Source organism: Pagrus pagrus (genome assembly GCF_965226575.1).
Source record: "Pagrus pagrus genome assembly, chromosome: 24".
NCBI classification, from domain to species: domain Eukaryota; kingdom Metazoa; phylum Chordata; class Actinopteri; order Spariformes; family Sparidae; genus Pagrus; species Pagrus pagrus.
The window spans coordinates 14,208,595-14,233,919 of NC_140206.1; the positions used below are offsets into that span (position 1 = coordinate 14,208,595).

At 40.4% G+C, this 25,325-nt stretch overlaps 1 protein-coding gene across 5 annotated transcripts in view; it reads left to right on the forward strand.

Moving 5' to 3' along the window:
* LOC311253423 (interleukin-1 receptor accessory protein-like 1) overlaps positions 1-25,325 on the forward strand; it is a 289,743-nt gene that overhangs the window by 155,043 nt on the left and 109,375 nt on the right. For all 5 annotated transcript variants that reach the window (XM_084347376.1, XM_084347375.1, XM_084347379.1 and 2 more), the window contains 2 exons: positions 1,846-2,032; positions 3,915-4,068. In XM_084347376.1, coding sequence (XP_084203502.1) covers positions 1,846-2,032; positions 3,915-4,068 — 341 coding nt within the window. The remainder of the gene's footprint in view (positions 1-1,845; positions 2,033-3,914; positions 4,069-25,325) is intronic.

Here is a 25,325-nt window from a genome sequence, read left to right on the forward strand (position 1 = left end):
ATGCAGAGGGTTCCACAGGCATTGAATGCTCACTGCATAGAATACAGTGAAGTCTCTGGAGCATGCAGCAGTGGGATAATTTTGCTGCTTAGTTCTTTGAAGAGGCTTCATGAATATTATACCTGCTGAGTGGATAGTCAAAAGATCGCCTTGCTCCTCAGGCTCAAAAGGCATCCTGATGGATGTGAAATGTTGGAAAGACATCGTAGGACAAAGTGTTGGCCCACACCATCGATCACTCATGCGGAGCAGATGACACAATTCTCTCTCTCTCTCTTGCAGCGGGCGAGTTTATCAGTGCTGCCCAGAATATTTAACAGGGAAGAGAGCGCACCCGTGGGATCTCATTTGCACAGGTGTCCATCTGGTAGAAGTTGTCTGGGATAATCTCCACATCATGTCACATTTGCATCCGGGCTTCATGAAAATGGCACACTCACTGTAAGCGGAGCGCGTGGCACTGGCCAGTTCGAAGGCCGAGGGATTGTTTGTCAACACTGTAGCGAAGACCAGTGTGTGTTGTGCTAATCCACGAGGCAGTTAATGCTGCGCAATTATGTAAGGATTTAACATGTTTGTAATTGTTTGTTGGTTCAGCTCAATTTGTGTAACCAGCTTTAGTTGGAAAATTAGCAATGAGATTTTCCTAAACACTGCCAATTTGTTTGGTCTTTTAACCAGGAGGGATTTGCTGCAGTCATGCCAGAGTACTTGTCAATTGTGACAGTCTTATTAGCCAGTTTGGGCGAAGAAAAGGTGCTCTTATTGAATTCATTGATCATCAAGGACCTTTGCTTCTGTTCCCCTCCTTCAGATAGCACAACTTTCGCAGTGAATCAATGTGTTCATTGATTCCCATGTTCTGTTAAGAATTACTCAAGCAGCAGATCCAATCTCAAAATCACTGTCCCATTAATGACCCAAACAGGCTACCTATAAATGCTTAGCAGCTGTATCTTTTCTTCTCCTGCGGCTGTGGACCAGGACTAGATCTTGTCAGGATCCCTACAAGGTTTTTGCATATACACATAAGAACGCTAAGCGGAGATTGGTTCAGTATTTATGAGACAAGCGTTCAGGGCAACACAAATCCACTGAAGGTATACTGCAGCACTAAGCAGTAAAATGTTTATTCCACCGTGGATGAATATTCACCAGTATCTGTGGGCCCAGGCAAGCATGTAGTCCAAACATTTCAAGTAATCTCGCATTTTACGCCCCCTTTCCCTTGCATTATAAATTTTCTTCTTTATGTATATGACCTGAGCAGTTACAGTACATCAGTTGTAGCAAGTAATTTTCTGCTAGCTCGAGCTGTTTCTGCCTAACACGTGAAAACAAAAGGCTCAATCAATCTTCAAGAGCTGTTGACATTCCGAGCCGTCGCTCCATATCTCCACTCGTGTCCCTGCCTCTTATACACACACGTGTACATTATACATACATACGTAGTTTTAGTTTTCCATTTATGGTTTAGAGGCAGACATGTCATGCATTACTGGCATTCATACTTGAATGGATGAGAAAAAATTGTAAGAACCTGTAATTGTCCGGATTTAGGGTCGTACTAGAGATAATGATTCAACACTCAACATTAAAGGAGAGATTTCTCATTTTTTTAAAAAAGACACATTTTGAAAATTATTAATTTGTTTCAACAGGACGATTTCTCCCTGTGTCTCCCTCTGATGCATTTAGTGATTCACATGGAATTAAATGAATGAGCCTTGCTGAGATTTTGACTCCGAATTTATGTGAAGCCAGAGATGGACTGCTGGCAAGACTTCAATATGACACAAGCTCATTTATTTCTGTGACTAATTCATTAATTTTGTATTTTCGCAGGAACTCCACATACTGCATGAAGGTGTCCATGTCTCTCACAGTGGCAGAGAACGACACAGACCTCTGCTACAACTCCAAAATGAGGTTCTTTGAGAAGGCAGAACTAAGCAAAAGCAAAGACATCACCTGCCCGGGCATTGAGGATTATATACAGCCGGGAGTGGAGCCTGAGATTGTGTGGTACAAGGTAAGATTTACCCGTTTTATTTACATTTTGCACAAACAGTCCCTTCTGAATTCATTTCTTTTTAAATGAAGAGTTGCAAAATGTAAGTTAAAGGAAGGGGTTTGTCTGCCACCTGAAACCTTTCATGCATGTTATTAGAAATGGAACCTTTCAATTACATTAAAAGGCTGCCTCGCAGGAAGTTCTTTTATTTATTTGAAGAATACCCCAGATAAGGTCAGCCATATTCAGATCTAATTAGCTTCAAATATCATCTCCTCTCTGACTCTCTGAAAAGCGTCAACAAATTAGATATATAACTGACAGAAATAAATCTATCTTGAAATTGAAACCTTCTCTTCTTCCACAGGTAAAGTTGTGACGCCCTCAGTGTAACTGACCCAGTCAGACCACCCGTGTCCAACAGGGCCACTCCGACAGACCTGTTAGATCAATCTCAGGGGCCAATTCATCAAACGTGAAAGTGTGCTGTATTAGGTGGCCACAATGCTTCTCCAGTTTCCCACTAAATCAAATTAAAATAGCAGATAATGACTGTGAGCTCTAGACCCTTTGGTTATTGGCTCTCATTTCGTCAGTGGGGGTTGATTGAATTCTGGGAGGCCTGTATCGGAGCACAGTTCGAAACCGAAAACCAAACCCACAGCGCCCCAGTTTCCTTTGCTGCAAGTGTTCTGTGGCCCAAAATCTGAAGAGCCAAGAACTCCATACATAATCCTGCATGACAGTATGCTGTGGAAATATATAATGTGTATTGTGTAGTGTAACCAGAGGTCAGACACTTTAGGCTGAGCAATGGTGGAAGTGTGCTCTTCAGTTCTGTGTTTCCAACTTTTCACATTCTTCACTTGAAAAAATGTTATACTGACTTTACTGTCAGCAGTTGTCACCAGTAACCTTCCCAGTATTTGACACTGAACACTTAAATATATGTTCAGTTTATGTTAATCCAGTTGTCACCTGTCGTCAGTCCTTTTATCCATTTTGAGATGTGTTTTTTAAATAGATAATTTTTTGGAGCGACCCCAAAATAATATTTCAATTTGGTATAGGAAATATAGAGTTTGATATCTACACTTCACTTCACAGTTTGCACTGTGAGACCTCCTTACTGCACGGATTGTGATACACATAAATAACCATGCATCATCTTGTGATGACACCGCCTACCCCACATACCCCAATGTCCTCTTAAACTAACATATTCAAATAAGGAAAATGCATCGCATCATACAAAAGGACATCCTTAGCATGTGATCTGCTCTAAAAGCCATAAATATTTCACAAAGTTAGATTATACTGCGTAGGCCTAACCTACTACTACTGCACAACTACTTTTCACTGCATTAATACTACAGTAACTCAGTCATATTTATTTCTTCAGGTATGAATAAATAAAACAAACTCATGCCTACTTCTCCTAAGGAACGGCATATTAATTGTGAATTTGGCCTCTTAAAACTGTTATTTTTGGTTGTAATGTTACAGCTTTTGATGTAACTTCCAATTTACGTACCACAACCATTCAATCACTGTTAAAACAGTATTTGTGTCTGTGCAACAGTGAAGCAAAAATTGAGAGTTTGTATATTGATATGAGGTATCTCTACCATAAGTGTGGAAAGCTGCTGTAGTTCTTTATGACAGGCTTTTTAGTAACAAAGGGCTCTTGTGGATTTAGCCTGTTTTCATTCAATATGCTTGAAGATAAGACTAAATATAAAGGCTCTTCTCTGTTGGTAATAATTAGAGGTATGCAAGTGATAGCATGTTTCCCGCTGATTTCAAACATTAGTTACACTTGAATGCTAACAGTGACAGTGTATTTACTTTATTCTAACATTCTGTATCACCATGGTGTTTGTCTGTGTTTTAAATAAAGGAATGCAAGCCAAAGCAGTGGAGACAAACCATAGAAAGGAGGAGGGACACTTTGGCTATCAAGGAAGTACGGGAAGATGACATTGGGAATTACACCTGCGAGTTACAGTTTGGGAACTTTGTGGTACGGAGGACTACTGAGCTGTCTGTAACAGGTAAAGAAACTCTATATTTCTTCAACGCTGCAAATTTTTCGATTGCAGAGGCATATCTGCTTACTCCTGTTGAGCAGTTTAAACACTGACATTTACTGAAAGAGCAACAGGGAGCCTGAATCGCTCTGGTTTTATGAAAGAAAAAAGGAATGTCAGCAAGTGTAAACTGAAAGCCTCAATGCAAACACATTTATTCATATTTAATGCATTTCAAAACAAAGTTATTTCCACAAAAGACTATCCTCCTTGTTGCCCGTGCCTTTGTGCAGGGTGTCTGGTGATTGTTTTCCCCAGCTTATGTGTCTGACACAGTGAGCTGGCAAATAAACTGTGGCTTCAGGTTGTTGTTAAAAAATTAAGCTTTTAAAAGCTGATCCCTGCACCTTTTGCCAAAGTGTCACAGTCAATAGCATCACTGTCTCTGTTACTTCTTGGCTGCTTTAATTGCTAAGTAGAGGAATTCACACAGAGCCGCTTCAGCACTTTTTCTTAAGGCTGTTGAAATATTGAAGACTGAACCTAAAGTGGGTGACAGATCGCTTGCCACTGACGCTGTCAAAGCCACGGTTCATACAACAGGTACTGAGGATAGGGGGAACCCAAAATGTACAACTAACTTACTTGTACCTCTTTTTTTAGGTTAACTGAATGGAATAGCCTCTAGCTGTTGTCCTGAGTGTTGTCAAAATGCTTCTTTTGATCATTAAACAGCAACACAGACCTAATATTTCCTAGAATGTTGTATTTTGATAGGGTTTGTATAACTGCTTGGTTTTTTTGGCTTTAAGTACCAAGCTTTGAACATAATGAATCATTAAAAAATGAATAAAAGATACAAGGACTAATTTAAAGCAACAGGTTGCACAAATTGATATTGTGTGACTTGGTGCTCCTACAGTTTGGTTCTCGATCTTTTTCAGTCGTGACCCCCCAGAAAAATCAGGTTGGTGTTCAAGACATTGAGGTCCCGATCCCAGGTTGAGAACCAATGCTCTAACCAACGACTAAAACCCAGATTATACCCACTTGACTCAAGTTACAAAGTGCAAGGACAGGCGTTCAGGGTGCAGAGTAGCAATAAAGGCAATACCTTTCTCCCTGTTATCAGTCAGTGCCCCTTGGTTTCAAAGTTTTTATTTTAACATAAACTGGTCGCATAATGTTGCTTTAAAAATCTTCCTATCTATTACATATCGGCTTCATTTTAAGTTTAAATTGTAGTTCACAATCTTTTAAGTAAAAGTTTTTTGCTTCCGACATTTTCACACGACAACAGCTCCTCCTCCCTGTGACTCATTTGGCTGGGTTCAAATTTCCTGTGGTTGGCTCACGTCTGCGAGGATAATAATAAATGCAGGATGACTCAGCCCGAAACAAACCGGAGAGAAGTGAAGCGGTCGGGATGGATAGAGGGGCTGTTACGTTTCAGCGCAGCTGCCATCGCTCGCTGTGGGTGTGAGGGTCAGACAAAGTGTTTACTGTTAACTGCTACCTGATTACACTTTATAGTCCCTTTTAAGACACAAAGACAGACTCAAGTGAAGGCCAAGCTAAGTCATAAATCATTTTCTCACCAGCCTCAAAATGTCATCCTGGGGGAATAGTCTTAATCTCTCTATCTACTTTGGAGACATTCAGCATTTCCAAACAGGTGGCAAAAGATGATTGATGATTGGCAATGGCAGTAGAAGCGACATTTATGATTTTTTTTTTTTTTAGAAAGAAATATACTCTTCCACCTGTGTCAGTGCAGGTTGTCTCCCACATCCAGCCTGTGGCCAGGCTTTACCCTGCCTCCTACCTAGTGCATGCTGGGATAAGCTCCAGTCCTCACAGCCTTTAAGCAGTATAGAAAATGGATATAAACGGATATAAGTTTATTTAATGGTAAAATGTGATGAAGTTGTCATTGTATGTGAAAAGTGATTACACCTGAAAATAATGCATTACTGTAGTAGTAGGTTATGTAGTGGTATAGAAGGTAATTGGTATACTTGTATCTACATTTTAGGTTGCAGAGGTGCAAATAAATAGTTTCACCTAAATTGACTTAACTGTGAGTTACAAGATGCAGTTTTGCCTCGAGGTAACAAAGTGTAATACAAGTTCTCATTGTTCTTTGTGAACTTGGCATTCTTTTTATCTTTGGAGAGCAATACCAATGTTCACTCTGCTTTTGGCTTGGTTGCACTCCTTTTAGGCAGAACTGCTTCCCTCTGAGTTTTGGATTCATTTATTTATTTATTTTTCTGATTTCGATTGAAGAAGTTTTGAGTTTTTTGTACGTGGTGTTTTCTTTTTGTGCTGCCACGGTGGCTGCACTGATCATGCTAACTACCCAGCTCTTTTGATCCATCTTCTATTTCTGTCTGCTGCTGTCGCCTCAGTGCACATGAAACGCATCATGTCATCTAAGGACGGAGATTTAGTTCTTGGAAAGAACTCCTGCGAATGCTGTTTAGACCTGCAATTGTAGTAGATATCATGAAACTGGGGTGAATCACTCTTTGTAACACCTTGAACTTTTATGTGCTTATCATCAGCAATTAATGATGCAAGAACCTGTCTGTGCACATTATTTCCATTTAGACTGATTTTGAGAGATCCACTGATTTTCTAATGAGTAAGCATCCTCCTCTAGTTGTAAAACTCTTGTGTGTACAAAACACTAAAGTTTGTCTAATTTTCTCAATTAATCATTCTAACAAGCATTCTAGGGTTCAGTTGTTTAGGAAATTGTCAGCAATTTATACCCATTATATAGTATGCAGTGGAAAAGGAGTAACAAAAACACAGCATCACAGTGGAACTTCAAACATGAGCCATTACCTACAGCAGTGGTTCTCAGTCTTTTTCACATCCCCCACTTTTCTTACAAATAGGACCTTTAAGTATCACCTCCTGAGCAGTGCAGAAGTTTAGTTCCAGGAACTTGAAACTTGAAACAGAGGCAGAACCTATGATAGTGTTCAATGTTATCACACTACTGCTGAGAAAAGGGGCTTTAAGGTCTGTGGTCCACACCTGACTTTGCCATCTGCATACTTTCTTTTCTTCTTTTTTAAAAAAATCTGGAATGAGTATGCTTGAACCTTTATGTAATACCATCATCAACCTCCCACAGATAGTTTCAATTTACCATCAAAACCCCTGTCACTCCCCTCTTTATCAACAGCCTACAGGCCCTCTCACAGCAGTGCAATGGGACAAAAGGTCAGATTCCATTTGATTATAATGAGCAGCACTAAAATCATAACGAGCTCCCTTGCTGGGTAATTGGAAGCGACATTCATTTTTAAATGAAATTTGGGGTTTTATGACTTCTTTGTAAGGTGCACCGTTTGATGTCTTAGATTAAACACGGCAGAATAAAGGAGCAGTGATGAAATAGATATACACTGGAGCAGCAACTTTGGTGAGTAAAATAGACTGTCAGTGTAGCTAATGAGCTGGGACTGATGCTGTTAACCTGCTTTTCTTTTTTTGAACCGGCACACAATGAGGTGTTTGGTTGGGGGAGGGGAAGGGCGTGCAGCACAAGTATGTCAATAACCAAGAAGCCTGAGAGGTTGAAAACAATCATGGAAATGTCTGTCTACATAAACTGTCTCTGCCCTCCTCCTAACTGACTGATGCATTCACCTGATATTTTCCAAGTCCTTTGAGTGTGAGCGTTTTGTATAGATCTGATACTCCGCTAGCTTTGTCGCTTGAAGTAATTCTTGTTGCAGCTCTCGTTCCGACAGTCTTTCAGTCTAGCACATTCAAAAGTAATGTCTCCAGTGAACAATGGCATCTTGCTGGATAGCACCATTCTATTTCAGTGTCTTGCTTACCACTGAATACCATTGCACAGCAACTTGACTGGTTGGAAATGAAAGGAACAATTTTGCTTCCTCAGCTCAGCCACTGCTCTTGAATGATGGGAACTTTTCCCTTGATATGTGTTTTCTACAGTGCATTTGTAAGCTAGAAGCCATTTTCTGCAAATGTAGACAATAAAGGAAAACAAAAGTGCAGTTCAAGTTTCAAACATGAATTTTAAGTAGAGACTATTCATGGCTTTTCACATTGAGTTTTTAGGAACATGACAAGTATAACGAGGACAAACCTTGCTTTAAAGATACTTTTAATGGAATTACTGCATTTAGTCATCATAAAAAAAAAAATAGAATGAGAAAACTAAAGACACATGTCAACAGTCTGAGTAAGATAATGTTCAAGGTCCCAGTCAGTATATTACATCATTTTTAATTTGGTATACAGCTGCCATCGTGACCACATTAAACCCATATACATCTGCTATAAACATGTACTTTAGCAGAATCAGGAAACATTTTTTTTTTTTTTTAGCTCCATCTCTTCATGTGAACTCAAGCTGTTTGTCAGCTTCCAGTGACCCAATCTACGGCAAAGATGAAATAAACAGGGATTATCAAGCAGTACGCATCAGAGACTCTATAATGTGCAGGAAAAAGGTCATGTGACCGATGGGGCTAGCTTAGTTAGCTCTACTGCTAGAAAACTAACAGTGATTCCCTTTTTACACTCACCTTAAGTTGTAGAGTTTTTATGGGATTATTCTGCATCACTTCCTGGCCTGGGACACATCATGTTGACAAGAATTACAGTTCTGCTAATATGGACACTAGATTACAACGTATTATTACAAACACCAAAGCCTTTGATCAGATGTTGTCAAATCATGAATCTAAATACATTTTGTTAGTAAGTAATGTAAATATGATATTTGGGAAAACTGTCCATGTGCCAACAATGTGTTGTTTAGACATATAAACAGATATCTAAAAGTAAAATATAGTTTTAATGATCCAGCACAGTGATTCTATTCTCTTCTATTTTAGCATGTGACCTAGTCTTTACATCAAGGCAGTGATGCTTCAGCTAGCATACCATGCAGTTTTAGCAAGCTAACTGAGGGACTGGAATGATCAAAGCACAGCAGTGCTGATTAAGTAAAGTCATCATTTAGACACAACCAGCTTCTCGCAACCAGTCCCTCCAAAATGAACATCAGAGGCTTTAGGATAAACCTATTTGCTTTCTTTTCAATATTGGTAAAATTGTTTTTTTCACATCCTGACCTGGCACATATCCTGTCACCATTATGAAGGCTGTTAAAGCTGAAACATATTGATTTTTTATACTTGAGTCTAGTCCATTGCTCTCCAGGAGCAGTTAAATTATTTAAGTTTTGCTGAGTAAAAATAAATATGGCATGTGTCATGGTGGTGGTAGTTAGAGGAACACAGGCAGTCACAAGCAGTAGAGTTTAGATAAGAACAGATATCCAGTGTTAAATCATGTACGGTATATACTCATTTGGTGATCACTAAAATGTCAACAGAGCCTCTGTGTACTTAATCCCGATCAACTGTTTACTCTTTGGCTCAATATGACACTGCCACCTCTTTTACACCTCTATTCTCCAGAGTATATCTCCTGCCAGCACCATTTGGTGGCCATTACCAATTTCCTGTCCCATCCCTGAGTTGACTCATTAGCATATGAAGGAGATTGGAATATAATTGCTCCTTTTAATTGATGGAAGATAATTAATCTGGCCAAGGTGCGGGTGGAAAAAAGAAGACTGTTCACTAAATGGATTCAGAAAATAATCCTTTCTTTTCTTTTGAATTTTATACACCGTGTAATCAGCAGGTGTTTGATGAGGTTTATTAATTTTTCCATCTTTTTCCTGTCATTACCTTTTGATATTTTGTCATTTTATTAGAGAACATACTTATGAATAAATATGAAGCTCGTCATTATTCTGTAGGTCCGCTGTGATTTGAATTTGTCCCCTGCTGTGGCTGGTGGAGAGTGAGAATTATTCATTGTAGCAGGGCATAGTTAACTTGCTGAACTTAAATTTCTTCTTTTACGTTTGAGCCATAGTTGTAAATTTGAGGCAGTTGCCTGATAACTACACAGAAATACCTGGTAGACTTCAGTGTTTGGTTCATTTTAAATTTGTGTCATACCCTTGGAATGGCATTGTGATCTTCACACCCGCACCCGGCTCTGGAGCACTAGCACCTTTTTTAGTATTCTTTTGAGCCGTCTGGCTTTTCCATGGTCACTTGGACCAGGCTTGTTTTCATCACTCATGATGATACATACTGTAGAATAGCATGATGGGAAAAACGAGGAGGAGGGAAGCATTCAATGATCTCAGTTATTATAGCAAATTGAATGGTCGGACCCATATTAACAGTGTGGGCGATGAAGCTGTTGTAATTACCCTCTTTTTTCCGTATTTCCACAATTACATTTGCTAAGTAATCTTCACAAAAATAACTGTCTCATGACTGTAACTACAGTATTTGACATCTAAAAAAGGTTACTCTGCAATTGAAATAAACCAGCACCTGAGAAAGTGTATAAATACAACACATATCACTTTTTTCAAGCTGATATGATGATGATCGTCATGGCCATTAGCTTTATTTTGCTCTCCAGCAACTCCTCAAGAAAGCATCTGGCTCTTTAGCAAAGGCTCCACTGTGTTCACCAGCTGGTTGCTAAATTGCCATCTTGTGGTGAGCAGGTAGCATTCGTTGGGGTTTTGGAGCTTTTTCACTAAAAACGCTGCGTGCTGGGTCCGGATATAACACTGATGAGCCTGAGCGAGAGCTCAGAACAATACATTTGCAGGCTGCACAACCAAATAAATTGTTGGATAATGCTTAAAAATCCCTGAGGGGCTGAGATAGTTTGGTCAAATGAGAATTATCTGGGGGTCACTGGTCATTTGATCCATAGCTGATACAAAGATATTGATTATAGCGGCTGTAAGATGAAATTAAACCTTGGTTGATATGGTCTGTATCAGCCAATATCAAAAGATTATAGGTAAACATGTGAAGGTTTGGATGGGAAAACTTATTATACATGATACGATCCTTGAGCATGAAAGAAACAGAATTATAATATACTGTTATAGAGCTTACTTAACATATGCAACCACTAATATTACATAAGTGAAGTTTTATAACTGTACAAACGGCTTAAAGTTTAAATCATTTAGTGGAAATTATTTTGTTCGTTCTTTGCACATAATATATAACATTAAATACACAATGCTGCTGATTGACCTTTAAAAAAAAACGTCCTGTATGAATGGGAAAAAATGAGTTACCTGGATGGAAAGAAAGGAAGAAATGTCGCCAGTGAGATGCATAGAGTTTACTGTCGCCATGCAGATTCCCTGTGAGGAGGAAGCTGTGAACTGTTATGAAATGCACTTCAAGCTGAGTGAAGAGCTTTTAAAGCATGATGGATGGCTGTTTATCAATAAAACTGATTTTTTCCATGTTCACTGCTGCTCAGTGTCTTAAATGAAGTACTGGATGAGGGTCTCTGGAGAATACAAGGACATGTACTTGTCTATGCACATGTAACGCTCAATTACACCAAAACACCAAAGTAAACAGCAGGAATAATGCCGAATAAAATACCAAATCTAGATGGCAAGGTATTTTGTGTTACCATGGTGTTTAAAGATTTATGATGCCATCTTTATCACCTCCTTTTTCTGCCTGAGCCTTTGTCTCACCATTTGTCACCTCCCACCTCCACCGTACTCTCATACCCCAGTCAAGACCAAGTATCAATCAGAGGTGAAAGGCAAGAACCTGAGGCTTTCCTTTACAGCCAATAATGGAAAGTCTCAAGCTGGACTTGAGTGTTTTTTTTCTTCTTCTTCCACAGCCACCAACTTAATTGTATAGTCAAGCATGGCATCAAATTTGCAGCCTTGTTGAAAAGGACATAGCTGTGATAATGTCATTCAGCAATCAATATTACATATTGCAATCAGAGGTCTATCTTACATTTATGAAGTGAACAAAGGGTGTGTGAATATTGAGTGGTGAAGCGTGATCAGTGCAGAATAAGAGAAAAATATAGAGGTTTTAACATGCTCCAACTCCTCGGTATTTACCGCTGAACCAGAACAACCTTGATTCTGCATCAAGGACATTCATTGTTTCTGTTCACTACAAAGTGGATGTTTTTCCAAACAGTCTCTTCCTCTGGCTTTTTCCTTTTAAAAAACTGTCCTTGACCTCCACAGAGGCATGGAGGTCAGCTGAGTGAATTAAAGCAGAGGACTCTTCCCTTGTACAAACAACTTGACACAACTAATATTGTTAAATAAAAACAAAAGCCTTGTACCTTGCAGAGACCTGAACTGGACCACTTTAGAAAGCCTGAGTAGCAGCCAGCTTTATCCTTGAAACAGTGGATTGGAATTCATTACCAAGTCGTCACATTACCAACATTTTATTTTCCTAATGACTGGAGAGGCCGGAGGTTATGAAAAATTATTTTCTCAGAGGCGTCACGCACCAGCATACTCATTCGCCCGCTATTAATAGGGAAGTTTTGCATTTTGCTCAGCTTCAATTCATTACTCGCTGTGCTCTGGTGAAGATTTCCCACCACTGACCATACCACATGTCAGAATTTAATTTGGGTTTATGACATAATTGGGTCTCATCTACGGTGGAGAATGAGCACTCTTCTCTGCTGCAGCTCTTATTTGTGATTTAGGTTGATGAGGCAGGTGTATTTTTAGATTAAACATTTTCTTGTGCAGCTCTAATTTGCAGAAGACACAGAGCCGGCGAAGTCTTGAACACATTTGCTTTGAGGCTTGTCTATGAAAAACCTACTGAATCAACAAATACAATCATTGTTATGATGATATCATGTCGACAGCTTTTTCAAGAGATTGTTCACATAGAAAAATGCCATGAAATCATCACAATGCCAGAGACCTCTTCCGAAGGTGATTTTTTAGTTTCCTTTCTTTCTTTATTTATTTTGAAAAACCGTTGCAGCAATAGATAATTGTAGCTGTGGGAGCTAAGCTGGAGCTTAATTGGCGGAATAGGTATGATATATATGATTATGATCTTGACATTGAGGTATTTTTAAACTATAATGAGAGTTATACTGCCTTTTAAGAGAGGGTTTTATCCTCAAACTAGCATATCCATGTGTATGCTACACTGAGCTGAAGACTGACAATTTATTTCTTACTGTGAACTATACAGGCATACAGGATAGTGCAGTTAGACACAACGCTATGCAGCTAAACACAGTTACAAACAAGAAGTCACTTGTTTACACAGTCAGAAACCGCACAGAGTATCCTTGTGATTCTAGGGTCACACAAGATTAATAGTTTTTAACAGGTACACACAACTTTTGAAGAGATGTATCAGAATGCACTGGACTGTGATGGATAAATGACCAGGTCAAAATGCACTGACTCACCACCCACATGACTTACCATTAAAATGGTCAAAAAGGAAAACATTCTGAGACTCTGAGCTGGCAAACATGCTGTGTGAGAATACATCATGAAACCATGTATGTTTGGCCAAAACAGCCACTGTTGCTAGATTCTGTTTGCTATTAGCCACATAATACATAAAAGACAATGTGTAGCTGACTCACCAGCCATACAGATAGAGCTGCAACTATCAATCCATTCATTTTCAACTATTAAATTAATCGTCAAGTATTTTGATAATCAATTAATTTGTTTAAGTAACTTTTTAAGGGGGAAAAAAGGCAAAATATTTTATTCCAGCATCTTAGAGGTATTTTTTCAACCTCTATGACAGTAAACTGAATGTCTTTGGGTTGTGGACAAAACAAGACTTTGGCTTTGGCTTTGGGAAACACTGATCACCATTTGTCGCCATTTTTTGACAAACAACTAATTAATTCATCAAGAAGACAATGGACAGATACATTTAGTTGCATCTCTGCATACAGGCAGTGCATATACTTATACAGTTGTGGGTATTTGTCTTTTTTATTCAGATTGTCCTTGTGCGATTCACATCTGGCGCAATAATTTGAATTGAAAAGAATAATAGGGGGTGATTGGGCCAGAGATTAGAGCATTCAAGGGTGAGTGCACACTCCTGCCACACCTGCCAACCAACAGTTCAAGACCCAAACATATGCTCTGTATTTTACAATTATGTGAAACAGACAAAAGCAACAAATGCTCATATTGTAGAAGCTGGAACCAGAGAACACTTGGCTGTTTGGTTTTCTAAATGATTAAATGATGAAGTGAAAAAAATGTGGTATATTTCTCAAAATGACTAATAATGTGTTAATTGTAAAACATTCACTTTCTGATTTAAATGTACAACCCACATTCCCATTAAATCAGGTTGATTTAAATAAGAATGCTCCCACTCTGCGCTTTTGCTACACTCTGTAGATTTTTCACAACACAATTCCCCAGGTCAGAATTGTAGTTCGCTGTGTCCAGCTGTTTGCCTTAACTCCCATGTTTTCAGCGATGCCCTCATCCCCCTGTGGTTTGGCAGCCTGTTTGTTATGTGTTCCCCTGCCATCACTACCGAACCCAGTGAGTCAACCCAACCCTGTGCTCTGATCAATCCAGCAGCAGAGTGTGTACACTGTAGTGCACACTCAGCATCCCGGTGGGTTTCCACCTGCTGGCGCCATCAAAGGAGCAGCACACAGGAGATGTGATTGCAGAGCTTTCAGCAGGGAAGGATGTGGGCGAAACAGGAGAGAGAATATCTGAGCATGAAGCATGTGCAGAGCACAGTGTTCCCAGACTAGAGCAGTTACTTGGTTACTGTGTATCAGTACAAGCTGTAATTTTACTGAAACGTGTGTGGATAAACCTGTCAAACTGCAATACTTGCATGAAAAGGAGGTTTTGAAGTTATGAATTGGTTGTGAATCTCCAAGATAAAGAATGTATGGATACTCCATCCATCTGTCTCCCTCTATATCCAGTGGTCATCAACAGTGTTTGTGTGATATTGTTTGCTCCTGTGAAACGGTGACAGGTAATTGGCAGCGTTTCCCTGGATTTTTCTGTTGTTGTTTTTTTTGGCTCGGCACGGCAGATCTGAGCCCCATGAACAAACTGCCGAGGAAGAGCTCCAGGAATTAGTTTGACTTGGCCAGCTTTCCACAAGGTGAGATGACTTTGATCAGCGTCCCCTTGTTTGATGAGGTGGCACTTTCTGGGCACAAATGCTCTTTTAAGCAAACAAAGGACTATCTCCCTCGACGTTTTGTCACAAGATTTAGGACACTAGCAAAGGTGGACTGGGGAATTTAATTAATTTTTGTGCTAAGTATCTGGTCACTTAGAATTGTGTAGATGTATGCATCTTTTTCAGAAATGGGAAAATATTGTATTGAAGTATTGTCAATGCAAATATTGTCGCATGCTGGACATGTTGGTGTTTTGTATATATATTTGGTGCCAATATACCTTGGACAGTGAAGTAAGTGAAAAATGATGGGTTGGTATTTTGTTATTTTGGTCATTGAGAGTTTTTTTCATGTCACTCCGTTTCTAACAGTGGCATCAGTATTGCATGTACTGTCGAAGCCAACTGAATGCCACTTTTCTTATCACCTAAATACATAACACATTATGTTACACAGTGTCCCTTGAAATTCTGCTCACATAAGACAAGTCAGTGCAGGATTACCTGTTGCATTCCAATTTAGAAAGCAGTGTGCCCTTTATGTCATGAGGCAGAAAGCAAGCGCAACACATACTGAGTGTGCCATGCCATACAGAAAGAAATAGTAGTCACAGTAGCCACGATGTGCATGAAGTTTGAATGGGATTTTAAAATGACTGCTTTTATGGAGACCTTGCGCTTGTCAACTCTGGGATGTAGAACAAAATCCTAATGAGCAGTGACCTGCATCAACCGGTGTTAGGCCTAATGTGCGGTAAAAACCAATGCTTGCAGGTGTTTCGAGGTGTGTCATGTTCCACTAGTGTTTGATGCCTTTAAAGTTGTGGTGGATGGATGCGTTTAATATTCATGCCAGAAATTGTCACAGACCAGCAATCACTGACTGTGACATCACCCATCGGTTTGTGGACTACTGTTTTGAAGTCTTGAGTTTGGCATTATGGCTGCCGCCATCTTGTTTTTTTGGAGCCAGAAGTGACCATATTTGGTGACTGGAATGACACTCAGTAGAGCACATACTGTACCCCCGCCAATGGTTCCCCTTCAATTCAATCGTGTCTAATTCAATATCAAACTTGATGGTCCTGTATCACTCTAAATTTTAAAACGCCCATAATTGCATCATCAGAATTTAAGCTCACCAGACCTGGTGACAAACGGACACAGTTGAAAACATAGCCACCTTGGGGGAGGTAGGATTTCCTGATTGTATCGGACTGAAAACCTGACAACATGCTGGTGTAGCGACTTACAAGGTCATAATAAGGCCACTTAATCATCTATTTTATTCTAAATTGGACCATAATGTATAAAACCGACACCATGCTGTATTGAAGACTTGAAACTAGTGATTGAGACCATCAACTCATTAGAAAGCTATTTACTGAGGTAATAAATCAAGTCAGAAGTAGGGTCATTTTCTCATAAGCTTACATCTAATCAGATGTCTTTTTTGTAATTAAACTTTTTAAAATAAATTTTCCACCTTATTAACAGCAAAATGCATGATGATTGAAGTGATTGAAGACCAATTGACAAAGCAAACAAAACAGATCTGGGCACTAGTCAATCAAAAAGGGTACAAAGTAATTTGTAAAGATTCAAAAAAGGCAACTTTTGCCATTTACCAAAAACAGGCTTTTTCAGGCTCTTCTAATGGTGGAGAACAATCCTTGAAGAACCGATCTAGCCTGCCAGTGCATGTCCAAATTGTTGTTTGGGTATATCTGGTGTTAGAGGAGACCTGTCTCCTTATAAGTCCAGCGTCCACGTTCATACCCAGAACTTCCGTCCACTTCTTATACAGTCTTTGCTGGCAAAAAATGTTGCCTTTAACTGTGATCTTTCTATGACATTCACTAAGTGTACTAGTTAGTTTGAATATAACCATAATTTACCTGTAGAACCCTGAAATAACTTGGCAATGAACATCGCTTAAACATTGGCATCAAATAAAACTTGGCATTTAGCAGTATCATCTAATATCAATATTCTGCCTGTTGTCTGTGGGCTGCATGTTATTTGGTGTCAATGTGATCCCTTTACTTAATATATTGAGAGTGAGCGAGAGAGACAAATAATTTGACTGGCTGAGAAAATGATTCATCATCTCACCCACCACCACACCATACGCCACAGTTGCCAAATACCTTTGCTCCATGGTGCTCATGGATGCACAAAATGGCAACCAAAATGACAGGTGCACTTTGTTAGCCCTCACTGTTTGCTCCCTCGCTACACATCTATTGTGCTGGTCTTTGTGAATGTGTGATTAAATCAGCCTGTATCAGAACTGGTTTGAGTGAATATTTACCAAAAACCTCTTTGCCTAAGAAATGAGGACTCGTGGAGCAGGTGAAACCAGGCAACAGATGTGATGCTGGTTTGAACAGATGGTGCAAAAATGCAAAAAAGGTCAGGTGGTCTGGTGCCTGAGCTGCTATTGCAGCACATTGATTGGGCTTTTTTTTTTTAAGAAGGAAGACAGAATCCCTGACAATAATCCCCCAGCATGAAAGTGGGATCAAGAGCTTAGAGGCCCTAATTACTAACAGTGAGCAGCTATTTGACATATTCCTCATGATTTGACAGGTATGATGAGACTTTTGATGGATGTTGCTTTCTCGTACGGCTAAAACTGATCTGAATGAAATGAAAATAAACGTGTTCCACTTTAGTCCTGCGCCACATCTCTCCTGCACTCATATATTTGTTTACTTTATTTATTTATTTTTTCTTTTTAATAAATTTACACGCATCAATAATAAAGTAGTACATTTTTTTCAACATCAACTTGTTCCCCCCTTCAAGGGATTTGCTCTCCATGAAGTTGATTGTTATTCCAGCTGATTCACGTTCCCCAAACCGACCGTCACCTTTGCAGTGGGCTGCTGTCATACATCTTGTCAAATATCTATCAATTAGCAAACTGTGCTTACAAATGCTCCTCTGACACACTGTTCATCTGGGATTGCTAATTAAGATGACGTGTTACATAATTAATGCCTTCGCTCAACTAATTAGCGCTCACTTAGTGCCTTAGCTTTGGAGATGTGAAAATCTGTGCTAAACTAGTGTTAATGATATTCCACAACGCAGTGCTATGGAGCAAGGGATGAAAGTAGGCAGTTTGGAAAATCAAAACTCCTTATCGTTTTCAACTTTTTAGAAAACAGACATTTTAAGCACATACGTCAGTGTTAAAAAGGGCTTTTCGACTTTAATGCTGTGTTGAAGTGTCTGTACATACTGTTGTTGGGTTGATATTGAGTGATTTATAGCTCCTGTCAAGGCTGCAAGTACATGCGTCTGTAGGCTCGAAGATATTCTCCCCCTCTTTTCCTGCTTCCCCTATCTGTGACAGTTTGTAGAAATGCCCCATCAAGGACACTTCAGCCACGTGTCAATCCACTGATTCCGCCAGAGAGATAAGAAGGTGGGAAGGGACGGCGGATGGGACGCTTGCATAATTTATAGTGAGCAAAAATCAATTTTGTGGCATAAATTACTCTGATGTTAATTAGTTGCAGATTGGTCTTTTACAAAAGGTGCATTCTAAATCACTTCAGGGAGAGACTCGCTGCGCCGAGACGAGGCTGAATTGTTCAGCTGGTGATAATTTCACATGATGTTATGATGGAAAATTAGGCTTGTTTCTGTATTTGGAACGTGAGCAAAATGTTTCCAGAAGACGAAATGCTTCCTATGACTAGAGTAGGAAGGCGTATTCATATTTTCAGTCCCTCTACTGGTAATGTAGGGAACTAATGGAGAAAAATGGAAGCTTGTGTTAGTCAAGTAAATCCCCTCGCTCCCTTCACACGCTGACACACGCCCTCAGTGCTGCGCACACACTGGGACACGCCACCACACAAAACCTCGGTCAGGGAGATTGCTTACCAGTGCTTAGTTCAGTGGTGATGCCCAGTTGGGCCTTGATGTAATGGAAATTGATTGCACTGCTCCCAGGCTACACTGTCATGACAAGTTATTTTAATGGCACTAAAGCGGGCTTATGCTGAAGTTTAAAAGGAGGAGGGTGGAGGCAGAGCAGTGACTCGGGGCATATTTGCAGCATTGCAAGGCTTTTTATTTATTTATGAGATTGCACAGTGCTTCGCAAGAAAAAAAAATAAAGAAGGCGAGTTTACAATGAGAGATTGAGAAGAAAATTATGGGGGCGGATGGGTGATGGCGGTGACAGCACAGAGCCATTTTCCTGCCAGCGTGAGAGTTACCACCTCCGAAGTGGTTGCAGTGGTTGAAGTGAGCCACAAAAGTTATAATTAAAGAATGATTTGTGCCTTTCAGCGCACATTTAGGTTACAGTTCAATGACGGTACAGTATAGTACATACGAGCCATATACTGTGTATGTCCATTTATCCCAGTAGTAACCAGCCAAGCATGGAGGAAAGAAATTTTCAGCTGAGATGAAATCTGTTGTTTATTGGCCTCACACAGGTAATGGTTGCAACATAAGAGCTGTGACAGACGGAAGTTTCCAGCTTCTCTGTGTGCCTCTGAGTTTTCTCTCTGTCCCCATCTAGACTTATAAAATAACAGTAATAAAAACAGAGGCCTTAGCCTGCCGCCATTTCCACAGTAATGTTTGTTCCACAGGTGGGGTCATTTCCTGTCAACAAGTTGCATTCAGGTAACTCCTAGCGGAGGTCATCTGCGGTTTGCTGACGCGTGCATTTGTATTATTGGAGGAGACTTGCCTGTTCTTTGCCACGGGCAAACTTCTGCAGAAGCTGTTTAGCTCTCAGTCTGCCTGTTTCCTCTTCTGTTTTTTTCTTTTTTTTCCTTTTTTTTCCCCACAGCTTTTTCTCTTCCCACTCTATTTAGTTGCCGTGTCATAAACAAAATGATTTATATTATACACAAAAGACATACAGGACTTTGTGATGAGTACTTAAGAGCCTCATAACACAATCAGTTCCTAATTTACTTTAAAGTTTAATGGCATTTTGAGTTTAATGGCATTTGAGATTGCAACATCTCCGTAATAAATTACAATGGCTCATGCATGAGCACTTCGCGTAATGTGTTTCCCTCATGTTTTGTCCGCAGGCCAATTAAAGCTCACTGTTTGACAGTGTGGCCAAATCAAAAGGTCCCTGCACTCCTTGACAGCTAAGGCAGCCAATTAAAATCCAGTACCAGGGCTGAAACAGCCGTCACCGCCCACCATGAGTGATCATTACCACGTATGTGGGTTGGACGCTATGCGTGGGCAGCGTATTGATCGAGATTGTGAAAACTGATCTCGCACTTTGGCCCGAAGGAGCGAGGCTGTCTTGCTCAACAGTGATGAAGGTATCAAGTCGGGTTTTGAGCAAAGTTGCAAGCACGCATATGCACACACACTCTCTCCCACTGTGCTGATTGCCCATGCCAGTGTCACCGTCTACCGTGCGCAACAGTAGGCCACATCACACAGGTCAGCAGAGCCAAGACCTCACTCACATACTGCTTGATCGTCTGAACAAGTCCGGAAATTAACTTTGATGCGGAATGTCTGTGGGCGAGCGGCTCAGGTCCACGAGGGGGAAAGAGGTGGCTGGTCAGCTGCGTCTGTGGGCGAAATGTGTTTGCCACATGCAGAGATATGAAAGAGAGCATGAGAGAGGAGGAGTGTGAGAGAGAGAGAGAAGAGACAGAGAGAGAAGCCACCCCCATATACTCAATGAGGAGTCACTCGTCTACTTCAAATATGCTTAATTCATATTCAGCTCACATGGTGTTGTGGGCTTATAGGGCTGGCTTTAATACATCTCAGCTCCCTGTGTGACAGATCTGGAGCATGTCTAAATTAGATAGTAATTTCAATGAAGTATCTCTTACAATATATACAGGGGCAGGCCTATCATTAGTACAAAGTGCCCCCCTTGGTGACATTAGAAAGCTGCTTTGGCCTTCTTGTGTTTCTCCTTGTGTTTTCTCATACCTCAGTGACAGCATAATACACGAGTGCCTTACTAAAACTACCTAGGTGAGCTTTTTCCAATCTGCCATTTTGTGGTTAAAGCTGCAGTAGGCTGTTCTTCTTCTTTTTTTTACTACTTTAATACTAATGATTTATCTAATGAAGGTGAAAGGGGTGCTCTTTGTTACAATTCTGCTGAGAGATATCACCTGACTCTAAGCTCTATTGAGTTTTTTGTAATTTGGGCCCACAAATTCAGAGCTGAACCTTGTTTCCAGCAGCAAGCAGTTATTTTCATTTAGAAAAGCTCTCGCAAACCCACCAAAACTACCAGCCCAGCACTGAATGATAGTCAAAGTTAACATGAGCACAACCTGATGTAGCTTATGTACGGTGTAACTTATTCTTTCGTTGTGATTATCTTACGAGATAAATCTTCTAACACAAAAAGTATTTATAACAATGGAGGAAATCGTTTGACAGGAAAAATGTCAAGAACAAGTATCACTGAATTTAATGAGAAGAATGTGAGAAGATCTTACAGTGAGAAAATTTCTCTTGACATATTCATTATAGCAAAGAAACTTGATTGAACATTTAATTGTCTCCCTTATATAATGGGAAAGACGTACTAATATAAAAGGAAAGATCTTATTATTAAGAGTAAAACATGAATGCAGTAGTGCTCCGTACTAATTAGCCTGCAGGGTTGCTGCATAATACTACTAGTTGCTGTACAGTCCTTGTGTGCATACTTTGCGGCCACGTATTGGCAGGAATATACAGAGAAAATCTGCGTTCCATCCTTCTGTTACATCCGTGTAAACGCCCCTGACATGTATGGTTTTAAAATTATCTTTTAATATTCTATTTTTAATTCTATAGAGTTTACTGACAACTGCGTTTGATGAAAAAAACTTCTTTCAATGAACGACTTTTACTCAACAATGAGAGGACTGGGTAAATGGCATCTCAAACGACTGATCTCATATGTAATCATAGATTCTGCAACATTCATCAGCTGTCCACCAACATTACATCCACAGAGCCAACCTGCAGTCTGCCAGCATGTGGGACCACTCTGATCAAACTGACTTTACCCTCAACTCTACTGATGGCATGATTAAAGCCTTTCATTGCATGTGCTTACAGTACATCAGCTCCTTTGCTCCTTTTTTTAAAAATACTCAGTGCTGTGACTTTCTAATTTAAATATAAAAAGTGACCTTTACTTACCTTTATAAGGTGAAACAGTCCTTTTATATTTTAGTGTCTGATTTTGTTAAGGCTTTTAGTTCCTTGAAGACATCAAACAATTGTCATTTTTCTCACAAATTTAAAGAAAAAAACAATTGTCCTTTAATATTGCCATAAAAGGCTGTTTCAGATCATCATGACGTGACCGGCATCTGCAAATTATTTTTAGAAAGTACTGTATTAGCACAGTGTACTGAAGGTTTTTTTTTTTTAATCAACTCTACATTTTAAGTTCTTTTCTTAAATCCAGAACTAAATGGCACACTACAGGAAGGTGAATAGGTGCAGGGTGCAGAAATCCCTCCGTCTTCACCTGTTCTGGCTGCATGTCATGGAGGAATTATAATGCGGCTTCGTGAACAAAAATTCTCAGAAATGCCTTGCTTGTAATGAGTTGCACTCTATTTTTGCAGAACCCATGTCGCAGTTTTCCAGAGGCTTAAATCTTGCATAAATGACTCCCCATCTTCCCTTCATCTATATATAGCACCTCACCCCTGAATGACTGTGGTGGATTTAAAAGGTGAAATCTATAGAGGTTCATAGCTTTCACCTGGATCATTCTGGTTCATGGAAAGAGCAGGCTGTCCTAACATTTTGCACACTCAGTGGTTTCACACTGCCAGCTTAAATTAGTGTATTTTCATGCCTTTTTGACACAACTCTGATTTTTTTTTTTTCATCAAGCCTGAAAAAGGTTTCCTTACAGAATACAAAAATGAAAAACAAAAATGGGGGGGCTGAGGCAATAAAATTGCAAGTAAATCCAGCATCTCTCAGCTGAGCGTCAGTACAGTGTGGGCTCTGAAGCTCCCTTGGGGACAACGGATTCAGGGGGGTTAGCACAGACCAGCGATGTAGGGCACCACAATGGCAAAGCTACCCCTGCTGGCACACGGCACCAACCACTGACCTGTTTAAACAGCTGGAACGTTTGGCACTGCCTGCCTCCGGAGATTTGCAGGGCCACTGGCAAAAGGGTTGAGAGGAAGGAAGAGAGGGGAGGGGAGAAGGAAGGGGGATGGGAGGCATGGCGGCGGGGCTCGGAGAAGGGATTCATAGCTCGGCAATAGGGGGCCACTGTGCAGAAATGGCACCAAGCAGGAATTAAACAGGCCACTGGCAACAAGCTGAGGAGGAGGAGGTTGGAATAGAGTTCAAGTCAAATAGACACAGTTTTTAACAGGGGGCTGGCCAGTCTACGGGGTCACTTTGGTTTGGCGAGTGCAATGAATGGGTGATCAGGATAAATAATAAATAGATTGTTCGGAAGTCCCTGTGTCAACTGTTTTGTTTTCATTAAGAAAAAAGGAGTCTCTGTGTTTCCGGGGGGTTTCGGCTGTGTGTTAGGGGCGTGGGAGGTTACTGACTCACACAAGGGAGCTCTTAGTAGCTTGCGGCAGGGGTTTAACCAAAACTAAGCAGTCACTGGCGGGAGGTGGAGAGGGGACAAGTGGGCTGGAGGCTGGAGGTGGGGTTGGGTGATTGATAGCCCGGCAATAATGACTACAGTTGCACTTCATGTTTTACAAAGGCACCCTCTCACATTAGTCAAATCCAGAATTCAAAGTAATACAGCAGAAATGCAGAGTCCAAGCTTGGATTGTTAGATGAGTGTGGTTTGTACACGGAAATGTAAGAGACACAGTGTCACACCCAGATCCTCCCATTGCAGCTGCAATGGAGCTTAATATCTAAAACATCATCCTTCATTCTACAGCTGGCGTTTTGCTCTAAGATCCAACAATCACATCATGGTTGAAAAGGCAGCGATACAGGTTTCTTCACTAGAACGTGCTTTGGGCTTTGTATGTGTGTTGTTCAGGAAGACTCATGTTGGCTTTTCTTTGAGCCTCTGCACCCCACAGTTACCCATTTTACAAGACTGGCCACCTAAGACCACATAAGCTGTTTCAGTTAGTGCCTAAAACAACCTATGTTTACATTCAAGTAAGAAAGCCTCCTAGTGGCCAGGGTAATTATGTCTGTAGCAGAAGGAATTTAGGGGAGATTTTGACAAACATTGACAAAGTGCATGTAGGGAGGAGATCCCGGTGGGTAGATGGGTCACCAAAACAACACAAAAGTGATAGTGCACTGCCAATAGGAATGTCAGATCAGAAAATGTTGTTGTTCTTGGTTCCTACAGGCATGGACGGACAACATATTTTGTTGTTTCATTTGGTGGACTAGTTGCATTTTACCCATTTATGTGTATCTTTGACTAGTTTGCTGAAACTTGAATATCAACCTTACCAAAGTAGACACGTTGAGAGAAAGCGTACATTAAAAAGCAAATTAAAACACTTCAACTTTGTCATACAGGACAGCATAGTTAGTACTGCAACGCCATCTTTTCCTTATTTGCAGCTATCATTAGCACAATAACTACGCAACTTTAGTCAAGGTTTTCTTGACCCCGATCCAAAACTGACCTGTGGAAGACTGACCAAAAATAACGTGCTCAAGTTCATCACAAAAAGGGACCCTAGCACCGTTAGACCTGGTCCAAGATAAATCGAAGGGTAATTAAACCAGATCCAAAAGAGGAGAGAGAGCACTAATACTGACAGCAGCATGTTGTGCTACCAACAAACGATCAGCTGCAATGCAAGTAATTTTCCACTTGTGTGTTCAGTCATAATGACACAGACCAGAGACCTGTGGCAATAGAACAGGGCTCTACTTGGATTCAATAAGCCTGGATGCCTTGGTCACCAGGGACACGTGATGCCATGAAGACCTCCACACTGCAGCACATTGTGCTCTGGCAATGAGAGTGTGCGTAGGAGGTAAACCAGTTGTTCTCTGACAGTCATAGCCTCTCCTCATGATTTCACTTGATCAGAATGGTGTACCTGCCGGATCACGATGTCATCTCAAGCTTGCAATGACGATGCAAGAGAATGTCAATGACAGCCCAGGTTTTATACTTTGGTCCTCAGCCAGAGGGCTCTATGGAAGGTCAGGTGTGTGTGTGTTTGTGATGAGAGAGGTTGCACTGGAGTGAGGGCACAAGGCTGAGAGACAGATGAAAGA